The 26,306-nt window shown below is 30.8% G+C and overlaps 1 protein-coding gene across 4 annotated transcripts in view; it reads right to left on the reverse strand.

The window, feature by feature from the left end:
- Nucleotides 1-26,306, reverse strand: part of rdgA (retinal degeneration A) — a 281,671-nt gene that overhangs the window by 33,680 nt on the left and 221,685 nt on the right. For all 4 annotated transcript variants that reach the window (XM_088225784.1, XM_088225782.1, XM_088225783.1 and 1 more), the window contains exon 5: nt 17,679-17,982. In XM_088225784.1, coding sequence (XP_088081910.1) covers nt 17,679-17,982 — 304 coding nt within the window. The remainder of the gene's footprint in view (nt 1-17,678; nt 17,983-26,306) is intronic.

Here is a 26,306-nt window from a genome sequence, read left to right on the forward strand (position 1 = left end):
ATGATAAAAACTCCAAGTATAAATAATTCAAGATTACCATAAAGGTAAAATGTCAAGTATGTAGGTATAACGCGGAAGTGATCTTTTTTCCTTCATTTTATAGACTCAATTCTCTCAATTCTTTCGATTACACCGGGTCACGATAAATGTAATCTTACAATATAAGACATTAAACACTGATTTGAGTCTACTGAACATGTTAAGAACCTATACAAAACCGACATTTTATTTATTTATGACAAAATACAAGGTTTCTAAACTTTACATATTACATATTTTATATGTGCGAAATATTCCCAATCAGCAAAAGAGGGGATATTATATATAATAACACAATATTTTAAATAAAAATTTGATAAAATAACACCACATATCACACGGGCTGTAAGAACTGTTTTATTTAGGTGTTTTTTAAGTACGTACATGTTTTGTATATTTTAGATCATTAGAAAGTGAATTGTAAAAATTGATCGCTGTATACAAAAAACTGTTCGCAAGTTACATTATTTGATTCTCTTGTATTTATTTTATGTATGTTGCAGTTAAAATTAAATTTAATATTTGTCTTTATTTTATTATTTTTCATCTTAAGTATCATTTTTATTTTTTCTGTGAAGATCAATTCCTCTAGATTGAGCAATTCTGTTATTCTATATAAATCTGTGGTTCTAGTATATTTATTAAAATTCAATGTTACTTTAAGTATGGACATAAATATACCAATAACTAATCACTATGAGTATTTTAATTTTAATGATCGAATCGGATTTAATTGGTTTTATGTTTTGTTCCAATTGTTGAGTAGGTTATAACAATATGAAATTTCGTGTGATTCCCTTTTACCAATCAATAATCAAAATATATACTATAAAAATGTACTTACATACCACATACATACAATCAATAGTTGATACACAATTTTGATGAGGGAAATACTCGTATCATATAATTGTTTGTCTTTTCTCATCGATTTCGTACACAAAAAACATGATAGATTCTTGAACTTGAAGTTTATTCTGAATATATCAACTAATCAAACTCATTTCAATCAAAAAATTTAATGTAGTGCCTATATAATACGGATCTAGACAATATATTGTTTTATTCAAACATACAAGATGACTGAATTCCCATAAAGAAAATGGTCACATTAAATACGAAACAAAGATTCTCGGTGCGGAAATAAGACAATAATAAAACGTTGAGAATTCCTAAGAGAGCAATAAATGTAATTACCGGCATGAAATAATGAAAAACTCATTGCCAATTAAATCAAAAGTCAACAAAACGTCGCCGTAGCAAGCACGAGCTTTTAAAAGGAAGGCAAGTGCAATAATACGCCATCCTGACTTTTCATTAATTCCCTTTGGGCACTCTGGAATTGCAGTAACTCTTTGGAGCAAAGGAAAAAGTAGTTCACTATTCTCCCTGTAGAAGAGCACAGGCGGCTTTAAGACACCGCCCTTGGCTCCCGATCTAGCGTCCCTGAGAATACGCCCCCCATTACGGTTCAGAGTGATTTAGTGCAGAATTTATTTATTTATTTAGAAAGAAAAAGCATCTGCTGTAAATGTGTGTCGAGGGCAAAGTCAAAAGTCTTAGTACCTTCGCCATGTTCAACGATTATCTAGAAACGTATCGTCATTATCGTAGAACAACGATGGATGTGCGAAAAATGTGACATTGACTTTCTTTTATATTTGATCATGGAAAAGTTGAAAAAATACATAATTTTGTGTTAAAAATGTGTCATTGTAGGTTCCCAGTAGGCGTCTTAGATCACCTAATAGGTGCCTTTTACTTTCCATTTTTTACAAAAAATATGGCAAGAATATTTTAACCCTATTGCAAGAATGCTGACAAAATAGAAAGAAAAAAAAAAGACATTTATCATGATTATAAATGTAAATAAATAAACAATAACATAAAAATAAATAATATGACTAAAAAAATATTGTTGTGTTTCTAAAATCAAATGTTTAGTCTTTAGTTCTGTGTATGTAAATTAATTTTAGTTTATTTAATTACTATTTATATCTTCTTATTTTCTGTTCATCGAAAAACAATAAATCTTAACTTTAACTCAATTTTTATTATAGCGCAAATTTATTTTATTAAGCTACTCACTTATTTTACAGAATTTATAAAAAATGGCGGAGTTCTTTAATTTAGAATATATATAAATATAACCAATGGTTACACATGAATTGTATGTATTTTATGTATCCCTGTTCCAAACCAAATTCCTTTAAATGTATTTTTTTTTACACTTTATGTCATAACTTGATAAGTTCAAAAGTATAATTCTTTGATACTTGGGTTATTTATTTTATTTAATTTTTATTTCGAGTAAAATATATTTTGTAACATTTCGAAACATTGATATGAAGTTTGTTTTCAATACAGTGATTTGATAATTCATATAAATCTTGTAGTAATTTTGCACTAACTCTACACCCAACTTTTAGGGTCATTTTTTTTATCGTCAGCATAAAAAAGATAATGAGCATTTTTGAAATATAATTGAATATCATAAATAAAGGCATTAAATAAAAGTGGCCCAAGATCATTCCTGTGGTACGCCAGACGGAATGGAGATGAAATCAGATTTATCCATCAACCATAATTTAATGAAGTATATTATCTAAGCAAAATATGAATCATCTGTTAAGTCACCGTGTATTCACAGATATTCTAATTTACGCATAAGAAATCGGTGATCCACCTTATCAAATGCTTTAGAATAATTTGTGTATATGACGTTAACTTGCGTTCTGTCATCCATATTGGATGTGACGTATTCGGTAAAAGTTACCATATTGGTTAATACAGAGCGCCTCTTCAGAAAATCATGCTTAAAATTTCTTCCTCTACTTTGGCTATGAATATCGCATAACATTCTTTATATAACGTTTTTTGACGTGACCGGAGTATTGAAAATTCCAAGTAATTGAGTGGATTTTGATATTAATTTAATTCATCTTCTACGAACTTTGGGTGTACTTTTTATTATTTTTACTAAGGCAGATGAGTACCAAACGGGATATTTATTTTGCTTAATTAACTGCTTAGGAATAAACCTAAAATTTGAACCGTTGAGTATTACATAAAAAGCACTTACGGAATCATCAAAAGAATCAGCATCGATTTAAACCTTCCAATCAACCTCGCATAGATAAGAATTAATGAGGAAATACGAAAAAGGGTAATTTCTTTATGCAGTATGATTAGAGGGGAAGATACTTCTGTTTCGATATCTATATGTAAAACTGGATAGTGAGTATCTTCACCGACATGAGGTGAGTCAGATTGCGATATGCGGTAATCAATATCAGAAATAATTAAATCGAGTAACCTTCCGTTTTCATTACGGATATTGTTAACTTAATGTTCCGTGTATGATAATGTGTCTACTAGATGCCTGCTAGTTTCATTACATGATGTATCAGAAGTTAAAACAGCGGAATCAGGCTATAGAATCCAATCCAATGTTGGCATATTGATATCTCCCATAGCAAATATCACATCTTTGGGATTTTGATCTCGTAATTTAGCTAAAACAGAATAAAAAGAACTTACAGCAGTTTCGTAATAGCGTCCTATCGCGGAGGTCATCAACTTCTCGCGAATTCATCATGCCGATGAATTCAAATTATTCTTTAAGATAGAAAACCTAGTCGACTACTTGCGCTTACATTCCGATGTAAACAATATCCTAGACTGGAGTACTATCAACAAAATGTTTTTAAATATTTCTCGATCTTTCTTTCACTAGAGCATTGCGTACTGTCTGTCATAGATACACAATGGGTGACCGCCATATCATGTGCGTTTCGACAATTAAAGATATTGGGGTCGTTTATGAAAGCACATTGACTTTTCATGCTCACATCGAGAGAACATGTAACTTTTTTAACTGAAGATGTTGGATTTTATTCTCCGAACACTCAGAATCCTGTACAACTCGTTGAGTCGGACCAGACTTGAGAGTGCCCCGTTGATTTGGAGTACGCACGAGGCAAGACATTCTCTCATGTTGAAGAGGGTTCAGATTTTTTTCGAGGTATCTACATGAGGGAGCATAGTATTTATGCGTGGCTCTATCCCATTGCATTTCTCTTGGACATGCTTAGGACATTGGTCCTAACTATCGAGTTTGCATCTTAGAAGGGATCGTCCACCTCGTGGTTAAATAATCAGCGGGTTTGTTTACCATTCAATAGTTGTCGGGTTTGCTTTCCGAAAGCATGAAATATTAATTAAAAGGTGTGTTTTTACACTAGAGTATTTCATAGGCATCTGCAGCGTAAGACTGATCACCTTACCTTTATGTAAGAAGTATGATCAATATACGCTGAATAAAAGTGTACCAATAAAGTGCCCTATGCAGCATTAGATGCAAAAAGGTAATAAAACAAATCATCAAAAGAAAATTCACTGGGCAAATATTAAATAATTCAAAAGTAAAAATCATTATATGTGGGTATTGTTCGAACAATGCCTATTATTAATCATGACGTGAATAATTTGCCAAAATAATAAAGATTAAGAGCTCCATTTTACATGTTTTCGACTCGATGGCTGCTTTCAGGTTAAACTTCTGAGTAAGGAAATTGGGCGGAGATAAGTTCGCTTCTTTGTGCGTTCGCTTACAATTCATCAGGTCCTGGATTGGATTCCTCGCAGGGTGGACGTGAAATGTTGATTTTAGAGGTTGTTTAAATTGCAATATTTCGTTATTACTGGACGGGCTCCAGAACGGAACATAACAGAACAAATAATACAAAATGTACCAAATTACTGTGAAAGGAAAAGCGAATCTGAATTTTAATGAAAATGGAGTTTAACTAAGCATACAAGCTTTTAAAAGCTTATTTTCTCATTTCTTAAAATAATATATATTATTTTCTCTGTCAAAAAAGACAAAAAGACTGGAAATGTTCGTATATATAAAGTACATAAATGTATAAGCTTCATTTGTAATAACATAAGATGTTTCATAATGAAATATAATTTTTGTCAATTATTATCGTGGCTAAAGTCTTGTATATACTCGTGTATAAGTGGATTATGCGACAAATGATTTTTGATATGACTTTTTGGAATGGAAATAAATTGAATTTAAAGTTTAAAAGTAATAATACTTAAAAACAAGCTGCCTTTTGAATTTTTCTAAACGACCACTAGATAAAACTATTTAGATATGACATTAGTTGTTGAGGAATGGACGAGGTGTGAAGAATACCCCGCACTAGGGGGAAAATTTAGAGTGGACTGTATTATTGAGACGTGACGTGGAACCCGGAACCTGGTGGAGAAGCTGGCGGTCTCGCGACGCTGGCACAACTTGTATGGAGATGGCGGCATAGATCGTCGTAAATAATTTGTTGGGACCACTTTACTTCTTTGATGTACGTTTAGTACTGATGATATAATGTTGTATCCGGCACTCACACGTAGAATTATTGGTACGTAGAGTGCGCTAGGAAATAGGAAGGACGGGTAGGTAGATAAGGATTTGATTGTTCCGAACATTACAAATATGGTAACGCTCCGATTATAGCAACGCTTCAGCATAGGCGAAATTTATCAGATTTGATATTTCTGTATGACATCATAAACGACAAAATTGACTGTCCTGATTTACTTTCCCTAATAAATGTATATGTACCATTACGCCGTACAAGGCATACGCCTTTGTTTCAAACTAAGAAATGTAAAACAAATATTGCGAAGAATTCACCAATCAACCGAGCAATTACTTACTGTACCGAAAATAAGCAACGATTAGATCTCGATATATTTCACGACTCGGTATGGCAGTACAAAAAGAAGTTAAAAGTAGTTTTGTAAAAAATATGCAATTCCAATTTTTATACTTATTTTTTTATATTTAACTTTTTTATTTTATTTTTATACGAACAAATACCTTTATTATTAATGTCCCAAAAGAAACATCTTAAATAAACAAATTACAACAGGGATGGAGAATACCTTAAATAAGGGAATATCCCTGTTGTAATTTGTTAATCTTTATGACCCCCGAGGGGGTGAAATCCAGTCTTTTGTCTATGAATATTTGTACATATTATTGTACATATTATACATACAAACATGTAATCATATATTTATGTGTGTATATGAGTACTTAAATATATATTGTTTTTTATTAATTTTTTGAAATTTTTTACATATTTCTAAATACGGATTTTAGGCAAGAGCGATCTTAAAAATTTTACATCAATCAATAAGGCGGTTGATAGGTTTCTTCATTAAGGTTTCTAAAAATACAGATAATTTTTGATAAGCACTGTTCAATAAGTCCACTTATATTCACTACACATTGTCACATACATACAATACTCACACACCCATATACACATATACACACATTCACTCACCCTAACGTGTACAATAATATCAACACTAATTCATTAAAACAAGTACTTAGCATAAATATTATTATGTTATAATAAAAGTTATCCTCATAATGTAATTGAGACAAATTATTTATTTATTTATTTATTTATTAATTTATTTTATTTATTTATTTATTTAAAGAAAACAACAGCCATTACAACAAAAAACACAGTACATACAAATAAACCAAAATTTTAGGCCAATTATAGTTTTCTATATAAAAACTAAATAGAATGTAAAATTTTTTAAAAAAAGCGTACCTGTATTAAGCCACTCCGTATCATATCACTTGCAAAAAATAAAAAAAATATAATATATAAATATTTCTACCGACATATTGAAACCATTGTATAAAATCTATAATGTGTTATGTTTTCAAGAGAAAAAAAAGATATTAAAAAAAAGTGTTTTTGTAAAATTTGACATTTGTAATTATTTAAACAGTGAAAGCTCCGAAATCGACAGAGTAGTTTGTTTAAAATGAGCGTTTAAAAAAGCAATTTTGTAAACATTTAATTTTACGTCGTGTTTTTCAAGGCAGCCCTCGCAATATAATAAATTGTCATTTGGCAATAAGCCTGCCAATGTACAATTTACATTATATACAAAAATTTAAATAAATATTAAAAAAAAAATAATAATAGTAGCTAAAATAACCGATGAAAATATTTTCAACTGTAACGAATTGATAAGGGATTGACCAATATTTCGACGGAGATTGAGATTTTTCTTGAGAAAGAATATAGAAGTCTAGACATTTATAGGGTTTATGATCTAAAGTTGGCTGGTTTAGGTAATTACCAAATTGAATAAAAACCAGTGTCTTCAAAGATTCGGACAAACTCAAAATATTGTTAAATATATTAGACGAGATATTATATTTTTCAATATCGGAGTAAAATAACACTCGATAACGATTGAAATAAAAAACAGAATACGAAAAATATTATGCTTAACATTCTAAGTTTATTGTTTTCTAAAAAAAACTTTAATTTACAATCGTATAAACGATTTAAATAATAAAATTATTCAAATTCTTCTCACAATCAAACCACTGCACACTCAAAATTCTCCTATATATATTTTTTCAAAACTCACTACTTTACTGTTTTGGGCCTGAGTTGCGTCACGATCACATCCATATAGAATAAAAGATAGACACATAATTGAAAGTAATTTATAAAATTAGTAAATAAATACAGCATTCTTACCAGTACGTAAAAAAACATTATCAAAACTATAAACGAATAATCCAAAAACATCTCCAAATACTGTAAACTTATCCGACTCGTTTACTTAAGCTGAAACTAAAGAAGTCCACAAACTAATAAAAGAAAATCAAATAAACCTATCATATTATTATTTCTTTTATAGAGAGAGAGGAAAATACGATAAACGAGGAGTGAATCTAATAGTTTTCCTGGGCTCATATTACAACGGTAAGTTATAATTATCTTCAATTTTATCTACAAAGTAAGATTTATTTTTTCTAAACATATTCAATTACAATACATATCTTTTTTGGGCGATCCCGTGTATGCTGTTTTAAAAAAATAAATTTTTTTTCGTTTCGACTGAGCTGCCAATGAAGTATCAAAGTGTACATTGGACAGACGGGCTCAGAGCTAAGAAAATAATTGACAAACATAAAAGAGCGTGTAAACTTGGGCACCCTGAAAAATCTGCAATGGCGGAACACTTTATAGACGCAGGACATCGTTTCGCCTTCGAATTAAATATGGATAGCGTACGTTAGGTTATATTGTTCCTAAACTATTTAATATGCGCCACTTTGCTTTAAAATGTGTCTTGGTAAAACTAAAATTATGTTTTTATTAGGAAAGTGGTTAAAAGACAGACTGTTTGTATACCTACTGAATTATTATTTATGTATAACCTCCTTTTTAAAAACTCAATATTTTTTTATTTCGTTAAATACATTTTTTTTTCTTTTTAACCTTTTCATTTCTTTCATTTTTATTTTATTTACAAATTTTAGATCCTAATTTCAATAAGTGCTTTTAATTTTCTTAAGTGTGCAGATATTATTTAAACTTTTTGATTAATTTGTTTTATTTTATTTTTCTTGTTTCGGTTGCATTTATGAGCACCACTATATATTTTTTCTTAAGTTTCATAACGTCATGTTTATTATTTTAGTTAATTGTACGTGTTTCTCCCTTTTTATTCTTTTGAAAAATAATTTAAACCATTTTACCTGGTTTTGCTGAGTTTTTTTATCTTTTTCTTAATACTATTTTTTTATATTTTCAAAGCATCAAAAACAAAATAAAAATATGTTCATTATTTTGTATGTGTACAATATTATATATGTACTTTTTTATTAGAATTTTAATAATGACGAACTATTATTTAATAGTTTATCGGGAAAAATATGATTTAATGCTTAAAACATATTTGATATACAAAATAATGTGTTAATATTGTAATAACATATGTATTTTATTGAATAAAGACTATGATAATAATGAGCTAAAGATTTTGCATAAACCTAGAAATTACAGTGCACGAATAATAAAAGAGACAATTGAAATACACAAACACCCAAATAACGTTAACAAAGACGACGCGCGACGGGCTGAAATTAAACTCAGCATGGTTCCCGGCACTGCACAATACAAAAATGACACAGAATGTGCCTACTGCCGACTGCAACACGGCAAAAATTACTAGTACATAAACACATATTTTTTCTACAGAACACACAATTTACCCATAAGATGGCTCCTGCAATGGTAGCCGAAACGTCGTAAGGAATTTAACTTACACGGGATCAGGCTAAAAAGATACATATTGATAACAGTGACCATGAAATTCTACGCACCTATTTATGTTCAATTACAGGTTTCCGACGAAGATTAAGAAGAATTTTCATACTAATATACACATTTTCATACATAAATATCGATTTGAATTCAAACCGTCTCGATATGTACCGATGAAGATAGCGCTTGTAATCGCAGCCCAGGTCTCATATTTGTATTTTGTTTTTCAATGAAATAACGTAATGGATAGGTCCCGGGGGATTCGGCAATATCTTTACTTAGGTTCGGTCATTTTGTTTAGTTTACACATTGGACTATGTACAAATGATGTTTGATCTTTCGTATACCATCAAATAGAAAGAAAACTGCTATTTTATAATCATTTAACTGAAAGTGAGAAAATGGCATTTCAATTCTTGGGTGATCGCCTTCCGATCCTTAATGAGGAAGTTCAGCACTACGGGAAATTGGCTACAAAAAATGTTTTCTTACCCGTGGTAAAAATTAGAGCATTTACTTATAGTGTGAAGTTTCTCAAAAGTGTATGAAAAAAAAAATGAACTTTTTGAAACGTCACAAGTTCACGTGAACACGTGTTTACAATAACCAATCAATTCTATCGTTGTTATATTATTTTGATAGATATTCGGTTTCTGGGCAGCCATGTTTATTGACATTTAGCGGGTTCGAGGTTCTACATTTAAATGTCACTTCAAGGAGTCACAAAAAACTCATTTTGGGACATAAAAATAGTGACATAAAATTAAAGTTGATTTAATTACATATTCATAATGTGCGTATAATGTTAGTGTGTATTGAACAGTATGCAAACAAAAACAATGGCGGATTTGGCGTTTCTGGTTCCGGTGCGCGGGCTGTCATATTATAAAATAAATAGAATTAATATTATCGCCCGTTCACCATGTCAGACTTTTCATATTATTTTATTATTATATTTAACTAGCGGACCCGACAGACGTTGTCCTGCCCGAACGTTGGCTTACCTGCTATTAGCTTGGAAAAAGACTTTTCATTGATAAGTAGGGACCTAGGTACTTGTTTGTGATTAAATTCCAAAACTTAAAATTGTCAATATTCAAATATTGAATTTAAGTAGGTACTCAGGTACTTGTTTATGGTTAAATTCCAAAACATAAAATGCATATTTTTTAAAAAAGGGCATTTTTTTTGCAAATGTCAAACCCCGGTCTTCTCACCAACAGAGGGGTGTAGTTATAAAGGAAAACGATTTATAAAAATGTGTTGAATTTAGTATTATTTTAGTATTACCAAAAAGGAATTTAAGGAAAGGATCTGATTAAGATCTACAAAAAACAAATGCTTTTTGTAAACATTCAAAAACAAACTTTTTTAAAACACAAAAAACGACATCTGTCCATTTTTTTGTAAATGCATTCTCCTCGAATGCAACCCTGGTAGATCGATGAATAAAATATTTTTGCTCCTTACTTATTTTTTACATATAAAATTGAAGATTTTAATCTACGAACACGCGCAGCGAAAAGATCTATATTTCTCTGAAAACCGCACGTAAATTGGTTAAGCCGTTTAGGAGGAGTTCAGTGACATCACACATACAGAAGAATTATATATATAGATAAACAAGTTGTCAAAATGTAAAGAAATGCACGGCCAAGGTTTTTGGTCGCCCGTGCTATGTATACACTCAACAGAGCTGCTAGGCTGTTCATAATTTCACTGAAATTATTATTGAGAATAATATTCCGGCGCCCTCTAACATATTCTTCAGAACAGTAACATAAATAAATAAAGGTGCTGGGTATTAGACAACGGTACCTAAAAGAAGCACTTACACACCTTTGGTCGAACAATAGGGAGATTTTTCATCAAAATGTTCGTACGAGGTTTTCCCATATCACGAATTATGCCATACCTAAAACCCGTACGATTTTTGATCAGAGACATCTCATTTAACATTTTGGAAGAGAAACAAGAACAAAAACTATTTTCAAGAGAGTAGTTGCAGACTGGATTTTTCTTAGTGGGAGGAATTTGATTAGGAAACTCCTTGATGGTTTTCCGAATGTTTGAGTTTTACTGTTTACCATATTAATGTGCCATATATTTATTTATTAAATAATTAAGTATTATGTTTCTGACCCAATATAATATTTGCGACAATATACTCGTATGTCAGCGTCAACTAATTACTCGTCCCAACTCAACACATGCCTTTTAGTCCCATGAAGTTGGGACTTATGTCTCAAAAAATGTATAATAAACTACTTATAAGGAAACAAATAAATAAAAAATTAAATGCCGGCATTTGGCACAACTGAATGGCTAGGCCGGTCGATGAATAAATTAAGATAACTCAACGTTCAACATGTTGGCTGGTTGAAAGCTAGCCCTTTGGAAACGGCCTAATTAAAAGTCACCGGGTAAGGTTAGGATAGGATGGATTAAGTTTAATAATAATATTTTTAAAAAACATTTTTTTTTACTTAACTTATAAAGTTAAGTTATGGATGAAATATTAAGTTAAGTAAAAACGCGTTTTTTTTATTATTACACTTGACCGAACCTATCCTACCCTAACCTGACTTCACATAACAAAATAAAACAGAGTTCAAGTCATTTAAATGACTTGAACTAGTGACGTCGCGAGCGGTGTAATTTCAAAAGATGGTCACGACCCCCAACAGTAGAGAAAACGACGCAGATAATAATGCCTACCTATCGTACAGATATCGGTCAAGTGACTCAAAATATTGTATTACACGAATATGGATTTCGCGGAAATATTAATAGGGCGAATGCGAAAGCCTACAAACAAAACTAATTAGAGAAATAATTGGATATGAAATCGTATCCCTAACGAAGTACGCATAATATACCGTACTACAAAATATTTTAATGATTAATCTTAAGCTTTGAAAAACGTTAAATTATTATGATTGATTTATTTATAAGAAAAAAGCGATGTGATTCATTACACGTGAAAAAATACAGTAAGAAGTTAAATAACAGTTTTTTATTGGTGCATAAAAATAGGTGGTTACGCCACATTACTCTATGTATGTATAGTACATAGATTAGGTTGAGGCGTTTAAATGTATACGCTACCTACTGGGTCTTGATTAAGATGTTGCAATGCCTACCGTGGGTACCAATATTGTCCCGGCCCCAATAATAACAAATGAACTGTCCTAGTGTGGGCATGTGCCTTTGATATTCTCACCGCGATCGCGAATACGTTATTTTTGCGATAAACAAATCATTAAATCCACTGTGTTGCGAAATCGCATTTAATATTTAAGAAAACAAGTCAAGTGCCCCTCCTTCCTGACGACAGGATCTCATCGGATCCCGACTGCCACGACAGAAGTTCCAAACAATGAGGTGCTAGAACTCCAGTACAAGGTGGGTAATTGCGTCAATTGTATTAGGGTTCGGTGGCAAAGTAAATAAGGATGACGCATCCCGCGAACAAGACCATTCGAGCGTTCATCTGCCAACAGGCAAGTGGCGCGATAAATAGGGTTAAAACTATCCACCGTATTAACATACTCGTAAAGGGATATACGTATAAAAACCTGTTGTATGAAGGCTTTAAACTGTTTAATGAGTTAGTTGAAAAGTTGCAGGAAAGCTATAGTAAAAATGTCCGTGCAAAAAAATATATTGCAAATTTATAACCAACTATACTTCTAAACACAGTTCTATTTTTTATTTCTTTAAATTGTATTTTTCAAAGTTATGTTGTTTATACACTTATCTTTTTATTTTTATACCAACTATACTTCTTAACACTGTTCCTATGTTTTATTTTTTTATATTGTATTTTTTTAAATTTATGTTGTTTATATTCTCATCTTCTTTTTTTTTATACCAACTTTACTTCTAAACACTGTTTTATCTTTTATTGCTTTATATTGTAATTTTTTATATTTTATGTTTTTTATATACTCATGTTTTATATAACTTCCATGTATGTAAAAGAATTATGGGCGTAAAAAAATAATAAAATAATAGTAAAAATATTATGTAAAATACTATTTTGTAAAATATATTATTGTTTAATGACTTTTATATACAACACTATGTGATACATATATACAGGCAAAAAAAATTAACAGATAGGGCATATCAAAAATGGGAACTAAAATTAAAATTCACCGAAAAAACATTTTAAAAGGAAAATGCGATAAACTGGGGTGCAAAAAAAGGGTTATTCTTTTATTTAATTAAATAAAAACACAAAAGAAGACAATTTGTTACCAAAGAATTATATATATATATATATATATATATTGTAAACGGTATGTATGTATATATATATATATATATATATATATATACACATACATACACACATGAACATTTACGCATTCACTTATGCACATACTTTCACGTTCATATATATAATTAATAATAAAATAATGAACCCAAATAAGTAAAACAAATACGATCGTATGATCGATTTACGCTACATTAAGTGTAACAATGCAGTGCCCTATCCACCATTGGGTGCTGACAGCGGTATGATGATGATTATTTTACTTAATATAAAAATAATAATATATTCAGACTTTTCTGCAGAATTTTTTTATAATTTTTTTTCATGGAAAAATCACATTCATTTTCAATTTAAGAAAATATAATCTGAAACTACTGTTCTTGAAAATCCTTTTATATACTTGAAAATCGATATAGATATAGTATATTATGCACAGAATTAGTGTGCACACGAAGTTTCTCTAAAGTGACTAAACTAAGCACCTGTTAGTTTATTTTGTGTTTAGTTGAACGCGTATCCTTACTGTTGCTGTACCTATACAAATTGTCAAGTCGCAGTCGGAGCCGTTGTTATCAGGTTCGTTAGGTCGTATTTTAACACCGCCTGTGACTGTTTGTTTAGTTTGTCGGAGGTAAATTCTAGTTGCAACCAAACTTTGCGAAACTACATCCCTTACTTTAAATACGAACTCACTATTCACTAAAAATAGTTTAATTCGGAGCAAATGTTGAGTTATAAATTATTCCGCTTCCTAGGAGAACGATTCCTTCATTAAATACTTGAAAACCAAACACTTTACTTTGATAAAGCAAAAATTTTCGATAAAACTATGCAAGACCTATATTCGTAGACAAAAAAATCAACGTAAACATAGGATTAAAAATTTATCATAACTAACCAATTTGATAGACATCACTGTCTACATATAACATATCAAATCTATCTCTAGTTCTTTACAATATCTAAATTATGTTTTACACAGTCACAGTTTTACAGTCTAAAATCACGAGTTAGTCGTCATTTGACACGCAAAAGAAGTGGATTTGTTGCATATTTCTCGGATCGATATATTTGCAAATGTAAAATATATTATCTAAATACCGTAAGTATCATTACTATTTTCTTTTAAAAAAACTCTACCCAATAAAAAAATATAGATTATTTACATCTGTTATGAAAAAAAGACATTGAAAATAAAATGTCTAAACATCGTTACATTGATAATTTTTAATCTGTTTATATTACGTGGTTAGTCGTGATTTAAGGTTAGAATACGTAGAAAGATCCTTATAGTAAAAAAGTTACCTCTCGTAAAATGAGAAAAAATATGTAAAATAAAGTTGGGACTTGATAGGTTAATTTCATAAAAAAGTGAATATATCCTCTTTGAACTTCTCTGAAATCGCGTATGATACTTGCCATTTTAAGCAAAAATAAATATTTCCTTGTCATTTCTGATATTGTTCTAAAACATCGCATACTTAATATTCCTGTTTTGCAAAACAGAAGGGTTTCTACTAAGCTGAAGCTAGTTGTAATTCATTATTGACGTCGAAACACCGTGATTCTAAGCTGTCAAATGTCGCTAAAAAAAGATTAAAATTTTACTAAAAACAAAATGTAGAAAATAAATATTTTAAACCAAAATACTATTCCAAAAAAAAAGAAGAAGAAAAACACAATTCCATTAAAAGAGGATCAAATAAATGATTTTTTAAAACAATTATAAAAGTCATTATCATTAAAGGCAAACAGAAATTTAAGAAAAAATACCATAAAATTGTGATTCAAAATGTTCTTATTTTGTAAAAACCAAAATTTACGTATTTTCTTTGATAACTTTCCGGTTCAATTAATTGAATTGAAATTATTGGAAATAATTTTTCTTAAAAACATTGTTTTATCTGTTACAATGTACCTTAGTTTAGCATTAATTTTAAGAGGCGTAATCTGCCGGTCGAATATAATTTATACATTAATTACATAATTTTTTAAGTACATATTTATTTTTTAGAAAATGATTGTTTGTATCTATTTGTATGGGGCGATTTTGAAAAAAAAACCTTTTAAAATAGATTTCATTACCTTTTATCAGACTGCAGTCGAAACGGGACGTCTAAAACAGATCTAAATACAAAATATAATAAATCTGACCTTCATGTCCTATTTAAAATTCTCAACTTGCTCTTTGATGCGCCTGAACTACTGAACTCAATAAAGTTAAATATCCCTACTAGAAACCTCAGACTAAACATACTCTTTCATACCGATAACTATAGAACTAACTATGGTTTTCATTTCCTTGTGTCCAGAATTCTTAGGTCGGCCGACAAACATATCAGTCTTGATTTCTTTGATAACAAGTTGTCTTTCTTCATACGATCACTGAATCAAATTCAATTATAAACACCTCTCTCCCGCTTCCACTCCCACTAAGTCTATTAAATACCATTGTGTCTTTCCATTTTCCTTTACAATAATTTTCTATAAATAAATATGTCCTTAAAAATGATCACTGGGCAATAAATATAACTTAAAAACATATAGATTTGCAAGCCGCTGCACGCAAATATGCGGTAAATTCATTGAAAAATTTGTTATATCGTAATATAATAATGACTACAGTAAAAAAAAAATACAAAATATACCAACTGCAAGTCAACGATAAATGTATTAATAAAAATATTTTTCATGGTATTTCAAGTGAATAAGAATTCTTCAACAACTAAAGTTATATATAATCTTGAAACAAAAATTCTACCCATCTCTGTAGTGATATAAATAATAAAGTTATATATATATTTATATACGAAAATGTGTATGTGGGTATGAAAATTGAAAGTTTCAAACCTGGAAATCTCTATATTCAAATTCCGTATATCTCGAAATTCAAATGAAAAAATGTTGGAAACATTTAGGATTTTTCTTTGGGTGACTGAAGTGGCCGAAATTAAAATAAATTTACACTAATAAGGTTCGCGAGGTTACGAAAACGGAATTACGGAGAATTGGATGGGGTAATTGAATGATCGGTAAGTGTTTTTTATGAAAAAATGTAAAACTCAAATCGAAATTATATATACATTTTACAACATACATTTATATTGATACAAACACAAGTTTGTATTTCCAGGAGTTACAGAACTCATTTTTAGACATGGTAAAAAAAGAATATGTAAAACTACGGGTGTCAGTTATTCAGTACAGTTAATCCGAGAAAAAGAAGTATTAAAAATCTGTATACATCTTTCATTGTGTTGCTTTATTTACGGGTTTAAATTACCTATGTTCAAAATTTTAATTTTTCCGGACCTAGTACGGATTTTATTTCTAGCGAGTCGGGACATGAATATAAAAACTAAATCATGTACATATTGATTATAAAAAAATATTTATTATTATTATTATTCTCTTTCCGCACCGAATGGTGCATATGGTACTGAACTGGTACATCAACCGCAGCGAATCTTAATTATTTTTTTTAAATGTAGGTAAGATGATCAATCTTATGCTTCAGGTGCCAGTTCTGAGACTATGAAATATTCTAGTGTAAAACACCTTTATAAATTAATATTTCATGTCAACCGTGTTAGATCTTCATACAATAGTTAGAGCAGTTAAAAGGGACATACCTTTTGCAGTAAATATAAGCCTTGTACATAATAAGCAACTCTCATTAAAAAAATAATGCAATGTGCTGATTTAGTTCAGGGATTATGAAATTTTATAATGAAATCATTCTATTGAATACGTATATCGTGTGTATCTTGCCAGAAAACGAATCCTGGACCTTGGCCATAGTAGGCAAAGGGTCTAATTGGTAAAAAAAGGCGCACTAATATTTACTAGATTTACATGTTCAAGATAGCCATCGAATCGAAAACACTCCTCCGGGGTTCTTTTTTTGTTCCACACACAAAACTGCGGAGAAAGCACTCCATCAAGATATCCGAAAACCGTTTTAAAAAACGTGGGTCTTCCTATCGGCTTCCCTCGTTAAGATTACATAGAGGGATAATGTCAGTTATTGTCATTCATCCTCATGACCATATTGCAAACACGAATGGTAGCAAAACAGTGTTTAATTGTATTAAATTCAGTTACTAAGTTCTTCGGTAGCATAGTGATCAGTATCCCCGCCACTCACACGCAGAACTGTATAACTAAGAGAAATGTGTATAAATATTTACCCTGGTCCTGGTCCTCCCTGCGTGAGGTCAAACACCTGCCTAGGGTTCAACAGCCACTGGAACTTCTGCAGCAACTTGGCACCCTGGTTGCCGCCACTCTTGGGGTTGATGAAGACCAGCACAGGAGTCACGCTGCTGGTGGGGATGGGCTTGATGACGAACGTCTTCTGGGCGCCGGCGTCCCGCGGCTTCTTCTTGGAAGATGATTTCTTCTTCGGAGATTTCCGCAGTGAGGACTTGAAGCTCCCCCGGCGTGGCAGCTTTACGATCCACGACGGGGGGATTATGATATTTGATTGAGTGCCTGAAAAAGAAGGAAAAATATTTAAAACATGTTTCTTCAGTGCTGCAGAACAGCGTTTTTTTTTAATACAAAATTCTGGCTTTTTGCTGATGACAACAAGATACTTAAACTTATTGAATCTCCCAATGATTGTCTTCTTTTTTAACCCGATATTAATAGTTTTAATGAATGGTCCGACATCAAGTGTCTTCAACTTAACATTGACAAATATAAAATAATATCTTTCTCGCGACGAAAAAAATCAATACAATTCAACTACAAACTAAAAAATATTTCCCTTTCAATGGTTTCGTCAATAATGTTTTTTCATGTAACTGTTGTAATTGGCTTAGGCCGTATAAACATATAAATAAATACATATACATATATATATATATATATATATATATATATATATATATATAGATATAAATAAATATATTTATATAGTATACGAAATTGAAGTTACATGCATAATCAGAGTTAGCCACGTAAAGTTAAATATAGTATTTTCGGTGAAATAAGAGTTTTAAAGCAAGGCCCGTATTTTTTATTTTTTTAAACTTTTGTTGTGTTTTACCTTTTTTAAAAATATATTAATCCGTTTTAAATACAAATTCTGTCAAATAAATAAACATCTTAGATGTGGGGGTCAGTGTTATGCTTTAAACTTCTGACGTCACTGCAACCTGTGAAGATATATGGTGACGGAAACGTACATCACACATATTTTTTAATCACTTCTGACGAAAGTTTTTAAAATGGTCAGTTTGAAAAGCACTTTCCAACTTATCAAAATATTCCCTATTATCCTTTAAACCTTTTGGTTCGGTTATATCTAGTTGACGTATGTAATTAAAAGATTTCTTATGCGAGCCTATTAATGTTAATAAATGACGAGATGTAATATCAAATAAATTCATACCTGAGGCTTAAGTACAGCCGATCTTGGGCTAATGTATACATAATTCAATTCACTTCGAAATATTATCTAATTAAGTGAAATAATATTGACTAAGATATTATTAAGCATGCCCTTAGTATGATTTCAACATATCTCAAGTTTTGCAACGAAAAAAGATTTAAGTGGATTTGGGAAGAAAGCTTATAAAAAAGGACATACAATCATTTAAACTTCAGTAAAGTTTTGTGCAGTTTGAATCTTCGATGGGATTTAAAAACACACATTAACCTACACGATCGACATACACAATATTTTAAAACACACATTTGAATTTGATGTTCAAGAAAATAAATAGTATTCGGATACCAAGCGCGTCTTTAAGATCATGTATAAGAAAAACGTAGCTATATAAATTGGCAATGTTATTATAATAGCCTAATTTGCCATTGTTTGTCATGGTTATTCCTGATGTTTCTCAATGTTCCGAAAGGTGTGCATTTATTTTTTGTTAATTCATAATTATTCACAGAATATTATTCATTTTGTCATACGAAACATTAAAAAAACACGCTTGTACGATTACAGTATGCATCTCCAGTTTAAAATTGATTTGATTCCATTTTCTAATAGTGAGTTATTTACAACTCGTTGAAAATGGCCCTCAAAATTAAATATTTGGGTAAATCATAAGAACGCAAATATTTATTTTTCTAAAAAAAAAAAAAAAACCGTATATATAACTAGCAGACCCGACAGACATTGTCCTGCCCAAACATTGGCTTGCCTGCTAATAGCTGGTTCAGCAAACGCAAAATATCGAAAAATTCGATAAACTACATACTAAGTGACATTTGACATTGAGATCGCAGTGCCACCTACCGGGTCCAATTGTGAATCAAAACCATCCAGGGACCCACTAACTTTACAGTTGAAAAGTTTTTATTTTAGGATTTAATTCATCATTTGGTTTTTGCCACACATTTTATCGTTTTTCTGTGACTTTGAGTTCCAGCTGTCCTTTCCTCTCCCTGGTGGTCTTCCGGGCAGACAGCGAACAGCTGGGATTTCGTAGGCCATGGTATGGGGGATTCCGGAGTTGTCCATTATTTTGTCGTAATCTCTCCAAAATCTATCCTACTATGCCTTGGGTATTTAAGCCCATCTAACTTCTTGACTCCGGATTCTTCCCCTTAGGGTTTCCCTGCGATTGCCCTTAGTACTTTCATCTCTGACGTTCTGAGCAGTTACTTAGTTTTTCTATTTAGTTTTTCTTTTTTTTCTTTATCTATTCTCGCCTCTATTGCATACACCATGATTGGTCTGACGCACGTTTTGTATGTCCGAATCTTAGTTTAAACCCATATCTGTTCATCGTTCCATACGTTTCTTAGGCATCTAGATGTTTTACTAACTGAGATGGATATCAAAATGTTTCTTTTTTGGGTGATACCGTGTGTGCTGGACTTGTTCCGACGTTTCGGATACCATTGCAGGAGCCATTTTCAGGGTGAACTGAGTAGAACGTCGGAACAAATCCAACACACGGTATCGCTAAAAAAATTAGCATATTGATAACAGCGGCCGTGAAAACTTTCGCATCTTTAAGATATGTTCTAATCATTACTGCCACTAATTGCATCGTATGTGATGTTAACGACCTTATCTCCCTTAGCTCTAGATTTACCACTTGCTTCATTCTTCAAGGCATTTTTACATATTTTTTCTACTAGTATAAGATAAGATTTTTTACTTATATGTTGTGATATATTTAGTTACAAAGGTGTATAACTTGCTTTGTTTCTTTGTTATTCTCAATACGTTTTTGATTTTTAAATTTTTATATTATTTAAGTCCCGAATCAATCATGATAAATGTCGAAATTAACTTTTTTATATTTTCTTCTTAGCATTCTTGCAGAAGGGTTAAATATGCCATACAGTTTTTAAAAATTGGAAGGTAAAAGGTATCAGGAGATCTCAGACGCCTACTAGGAACGTACAATGACACAAGATCCTTAATTGTCGAAACACGCATGAGTTTGCGGTCATTCATTGTGTATCTACGATATACTTTACAGTACGTCATGCTCTATAAAAAGGAAAAATTACGCAATTTGGAATACGTTTTATTGATACTACTCCAGTCTAGGATATTGTTTATATCAGACTATAGGCGCAAGCAGTCGACTGGGGTTTCTATATCAATGAATAATTTCAAATCATCGCCAACTAAAAGAAATCGCGAGAAGCTAATGACCTTCGCGATACCATTTATGAAGATTATTAAGAGGAGTGGACCAAGGTTTGACCCTTGTGGTATGAAAAAAGCTCTCCTTTTGCTTGCGCCGGGCTGAACGAATATCAGTGTGAGATTCAATTTCGCATTGGAGAAATTCGAGTTTTTTGTATATTTTTGTGAATAGTTGGTTTACATATATTGATTGAAATCGATTCTAAATTAGTTTGAGATGTATATTTTTGTATGATTTTTGATTTTTAATTTTGTCTTTCAATTTTAAGTTTTTAATTTTAATTCTTAATTTTAACTCTTACTTTTAATTTTAAACATTTGATTTCAACTCTTAATTTATACTTACCTACATCTACTACCTGCATCGAATAATTTATTGTTGGTTGTGATTTTTTACAATTAAATTGGAATGTTCATGGAAGCAGAGAGAGAGGGAGGAACGTAGAGTAGCTTTACAATGTCTTCTCCTTTTTATGAACTTTTTATGTAATATTTTTATTTTTACTTTTTTAGAATTAAATTTTTTTTCCCCTCTCCTCCTGCATTCATTAGTGTGAAATCTGTAATTAGTCTTACTTTTTTTAATTGTTCTTTTGTACCTTGTTTTATATAAAAACTGTATGATTTCATTAATAAATAAATAAATAAATAAATAATCAAAATAAAAGATCATCGTTAGAGTTATTCTCAAGGAACCAACCAAAAAAAACCCCCCACCTACAGAAATCATTAAAACTTTTGATGTTCCTAAAATATGCCTAATATACGTTAAAGTTATTTTGTTAGACATCTTTAAGACATCGACATCCCCCTGCTAAGGGACGTACATATATAACAAAGGCAATAAATAATAATCATGTCAATATTCCTCCCTTTAGCACAACATTTGGTCAAATATGCAGTAATTATTTTTCCGCCAAATTGTTTAATATGCTTCCTTATACAATAAAGTTAACTGATAACAAACAATCTTAGAGGGAAATAAAAATCTGTCTGAAGAAAATTAGGCTAGAAGAAATTAAAAAAAAAAAATAACATGCTAAATAAGTAAATAAAATTTTGAACACAGTAAGCAAAGTCCTTCTGAGAACAGAATTCCTTAATGCGGAGGGCTCTTAAATAATTGTTGTGTGAAAAATATTTCACACAGTATATCATCTTATGTTCATTCAAGAAGATTTGCGATGGGTGTACTAATGCAGTACCCTATGCTCCATTAGGCGCGGAAAAGAAAATGATGAATAAAAAAAAAACGAAAAACAACCGTTATGAGTATTTTAAAATAAATAAAACATGTTGAATTTTTAAAGGCAGAACGAAAATGAAATAAAAACAAACAAATACGTAAGTCACATCATGTTTACTTATTTGTAAATATTTGATTTACCATCCATCCTTTTACTTATTCTAGGCCCGGGGTTTTGCGTGCATATAAAAAGGAAGAATTAAATGAGCTGGGTTGAGTTGGCGTGTCGTTTGACCTTTTTACAGAGATCCATTCATCCAATTTCCCTAACTATACAAGAAATATTGCGGACATTTCCAAATTTCGGCTATAAAAGACACAATTTTTCGGAACAGTAAACCTTTGAATAACGATAGTTTGATCTTTCAACGTTCGAAACATTGAAGGGGTATTTACTAACCCTCGAGATATCCAATTTAATGGGATATAATAACGTATTTTAATCCTATATCAAAGGTTAAATTTACATTAAATTATTTTTTCTAAGCAACTTAGAAGGGTTATTTAAATCCGTTGAAGTTGCATTTAAATGGTGATACAATATAATAGTTTCATAAATTACAAGTTAACAGGTAAAGAGTCGTTTAAATATAATATAGAAACCATTACTACAAAGAAACTGTACCTACAAAAATGCTTTCGCTGAATGAAATAAAAAAAATAGAATTAAGCAATTTTTTTTGCTGTAAATTTTTAAAATTGTTTTTTTTTTGTTCACTATGTAATTTAAAAAAAAAACTAACGACTTTGACAACATAACCATAATTTGAGTAAACAGATAAACGTTTTTTAACCCTTTTAAATCCACGTGGCCGATTATATTACCGACCCTAAGTGGTATTTGTATGCGAAAAATCCTTCGGGGCCAGATATCGGCTTGGATGTTTTATGCAGGCTTTTGTGTTAAATTTTATTTTATTACACATAAGAGTTTCAAGGTAATAAGGAAATATCACTTTAAAAAAAAATATTAATAAAGGTCTATAAACTACGATCGAGTAAAAAAAAAAAATGTACTTATTAGAGGCATAAAAAATATTCATCATTTTAAATTCCCGCGAAAACTGTTCATTGCATTGGCCACGCCCCTTATATGTCACGATTCGGTTAAATTTTGATCATTGTTTGTCACATCGTCACGAATCTTGACGTCACAGTTGTCAAGGCCAAATATGTCGCGTTATCGTTGCAAGGTTATTTTTAATACAATTAATGTTTCGAAATCCATTTCACATATTTTTATCGGTATTCATAGTATGAGATTATTACTCTTTTGTCAGTGATACGTTTTAAACATGCTAATCTAACTGAATTCAGCAAAACTCAACAGGTTTTTATTTAATAACCGAAAAATATTAAATTGAGAAAACAAAATAATAAATAAAGTTGGTGTTAGAAAATCGCTTGGAATTTTTCGCACATTCTATGCAAAATTAAATTTTACAACTAACATTGAAGTCCGAGAACGGACGCACCAGCCTTCTACAACGAGCGTCTTGAGGTTGCGGCAGTGGACCTGGCTTGGACACGTGCTATGCATGCCTCAGGAGAACCTAAACCCAAGTTGCCTGTTCTTTAACCCTGCGGGCTCACACCGTCCGGGAAGGCCGTCGATGACGATCTTTCGACTTTATTCGGCGGACTAAGGGGCGCTGGATTGACGTGGGAGGAGGCGAGAGTGCTGGCTGGCGATAGGGTCTCCTAGAGGCAACTGGTAATGTCCACATGCCCCACTTAGGAGCGGATGTGAAAAAAAAGGCAAAACGAATGGTTACGTTTGGGAAAATTATTGTAATTCAAATATCCCGTGAAATGTACTCGGCGTTAATTTTTATTGGCTCGGTATGAAGGAAACTGCAATGATGATACATTAATCGCGTTAAAAAAATATCTAAATGTTTTCGCTCAGGTGTAAACCACGCTTGATAATGTAAATACTTTTAAAATAAAAAGTGTTTTATTTGCAATAAACACTTTTTATACCTGAGAATTAAAAATATACGCAATACTTTGAGCCACGAGAAAATAATATTTATATATATAAAACCTCTGTACGTATGATGTCACCGAACTCCTCCTAAACGGTTAAACTGATTTACGTGCGGTTTTCAGAGAAATATAGATCTTTGCGCTGTGCGTGTTCGTAAATATTAAAATCTTTAATCTATTATGTAAAATATAAGTAAGGAGCATAAATATGTTATTCATAGATCTATCAGAGTTGGGGGGGGGAGAATGCATTTACAAAAAAAATGGAAAATGTTGTTTTTTTATGTATAAAAAAGTTCGTTGCCGAATGTTTACCAACATTATTTGTTTTTTGTGGGTCTCAATCAGATTCTTTCCTTAAATTCGTTAAAATTTACAGCCATTTATTTCTGTTTACTGGATTTTTGATAACACTAAAATAAAATTAAGTTCAATACATTTTAAAAAATCGTATTCCTAGATAAGTACACCCCTCTGTTGGTGAGAAGACCGGAGTTTGACGTTTGTAAAAAGAATACCATATTTGAAAAAATATTTACTTTATGTTTTGGAATGCAACCATAAACAAGTACCTACTTAAATTCAATATGAACAAGTTTTAGTTTTGGAATTTAATCACAAACAAGTACCTGGGTACCTACTTATAAATTAAAAATCTTTTTCCAAAATAATAGCAGGCAAACCAACGCGCAACGTTTGGGCAGGACAACGTCTGACGGGTCCGCTAGTTAAGATATATAATCTAGAATTTAAAGATCTTTATAAACAACGTCTTGGAAAAATATCGAGGCGTTTAAGGAATAGGATTTTTTTGTATAATAAAACACAGTTAATATCATACTTAAATGCGGGCAGAAAATAAGGAAATAAGAAAATTAAGTTTTTTAAATTAACGTAACAATTTAATGGAGTCAAAAGCAATTCCGTTTGCAGTGTTTTTGTTTGAGTGTGCATTAAACGCATACTAACTAATTTCGCAGGCATAATTAAAAAATAATACCTATTGACAATTTTCAATTAAGAAGTGTTATAACATTAAGACGAGCAAGCAAAAAAAAACTTAAATGAAATGAGTATTTAAAAAAATATTACTCACAAAATTAATTGTAACTTTCACTTCGGAATATTATCATTATAATAGCGAATATTACGAAAGTCGGATACGGGTAAAATTAGGATTTGAATTAATTCGCTTTAATTTTGTCTTTATTCAAATTACGCTCGTGCACAGACAAGTCAGTTTTATTTTAAGGCTTAAAAAAGTTTTAATTTTATCAAGTTGTATGGTTAATATATCTCAAAGCGATGATAAAATTAGGGAGAATATACAATTCAATTCGATTCCGTCTTAATTTTTCTTCTTACGTTTTTCCAGAAATGATGATAAAAAAGTTGTAATTGAAGATTTAAAAAAAAAACTGTTTAGAATAAATAAATGTCTCCGAAACTTAGTGCACATTTTCTTTGGTGCATATTTTTTGTATTGCCTTAAAAAAGATTAAAATTTATTTTAAACCTAATTGAGGATTAAATAGGATAGATAAGACATAATTTACACTTTTAGTTGTTCATACAATTTATTTGAATTATTTAAGAATTTGGCGTTACACAGTAGAAGAAATGTTTTGAAAATAATCTGAAATATGATAAAGAGGAAAAGATCTTTACTTTACAAATTTCCTTTTGATATGAGTTCATGCAACGCAAGTTGAGCATTAAATTTCATTATACTTAGCAGAAAAAAATAATTTTAATAAATTACCTTCCGAAATAAAATTTATTGAAAATATAAAAGTAATCCAAAACCAAACTAAGTAATCATATTAAAACCACTCCATTTCAACATTTGATTTGGCTGACAGAGATACGAACTTGACACCTCTATCAGGTTGAAGGACACGTATTGAAAAATAAATGACGCGATATTGAAAATGGTTTGACGAATTAATTTCATTC

Source organism: Micrasema longulum, unplaced genomic scaffold (genome assembly GCF_059751315.1).
Source record: "Micrasema longulum isolate JH-2025_06_02 unplaced genomic scaffold, ASM5975131v1 h1tg000386l, whole genome shotgun sequence".
Lineage (NCBI taxonomy): Eukaryota > Metazoa > Arthropoda > Insecta > Trichoptera > Brachycentridae > Micrasema > Micrasema longulum.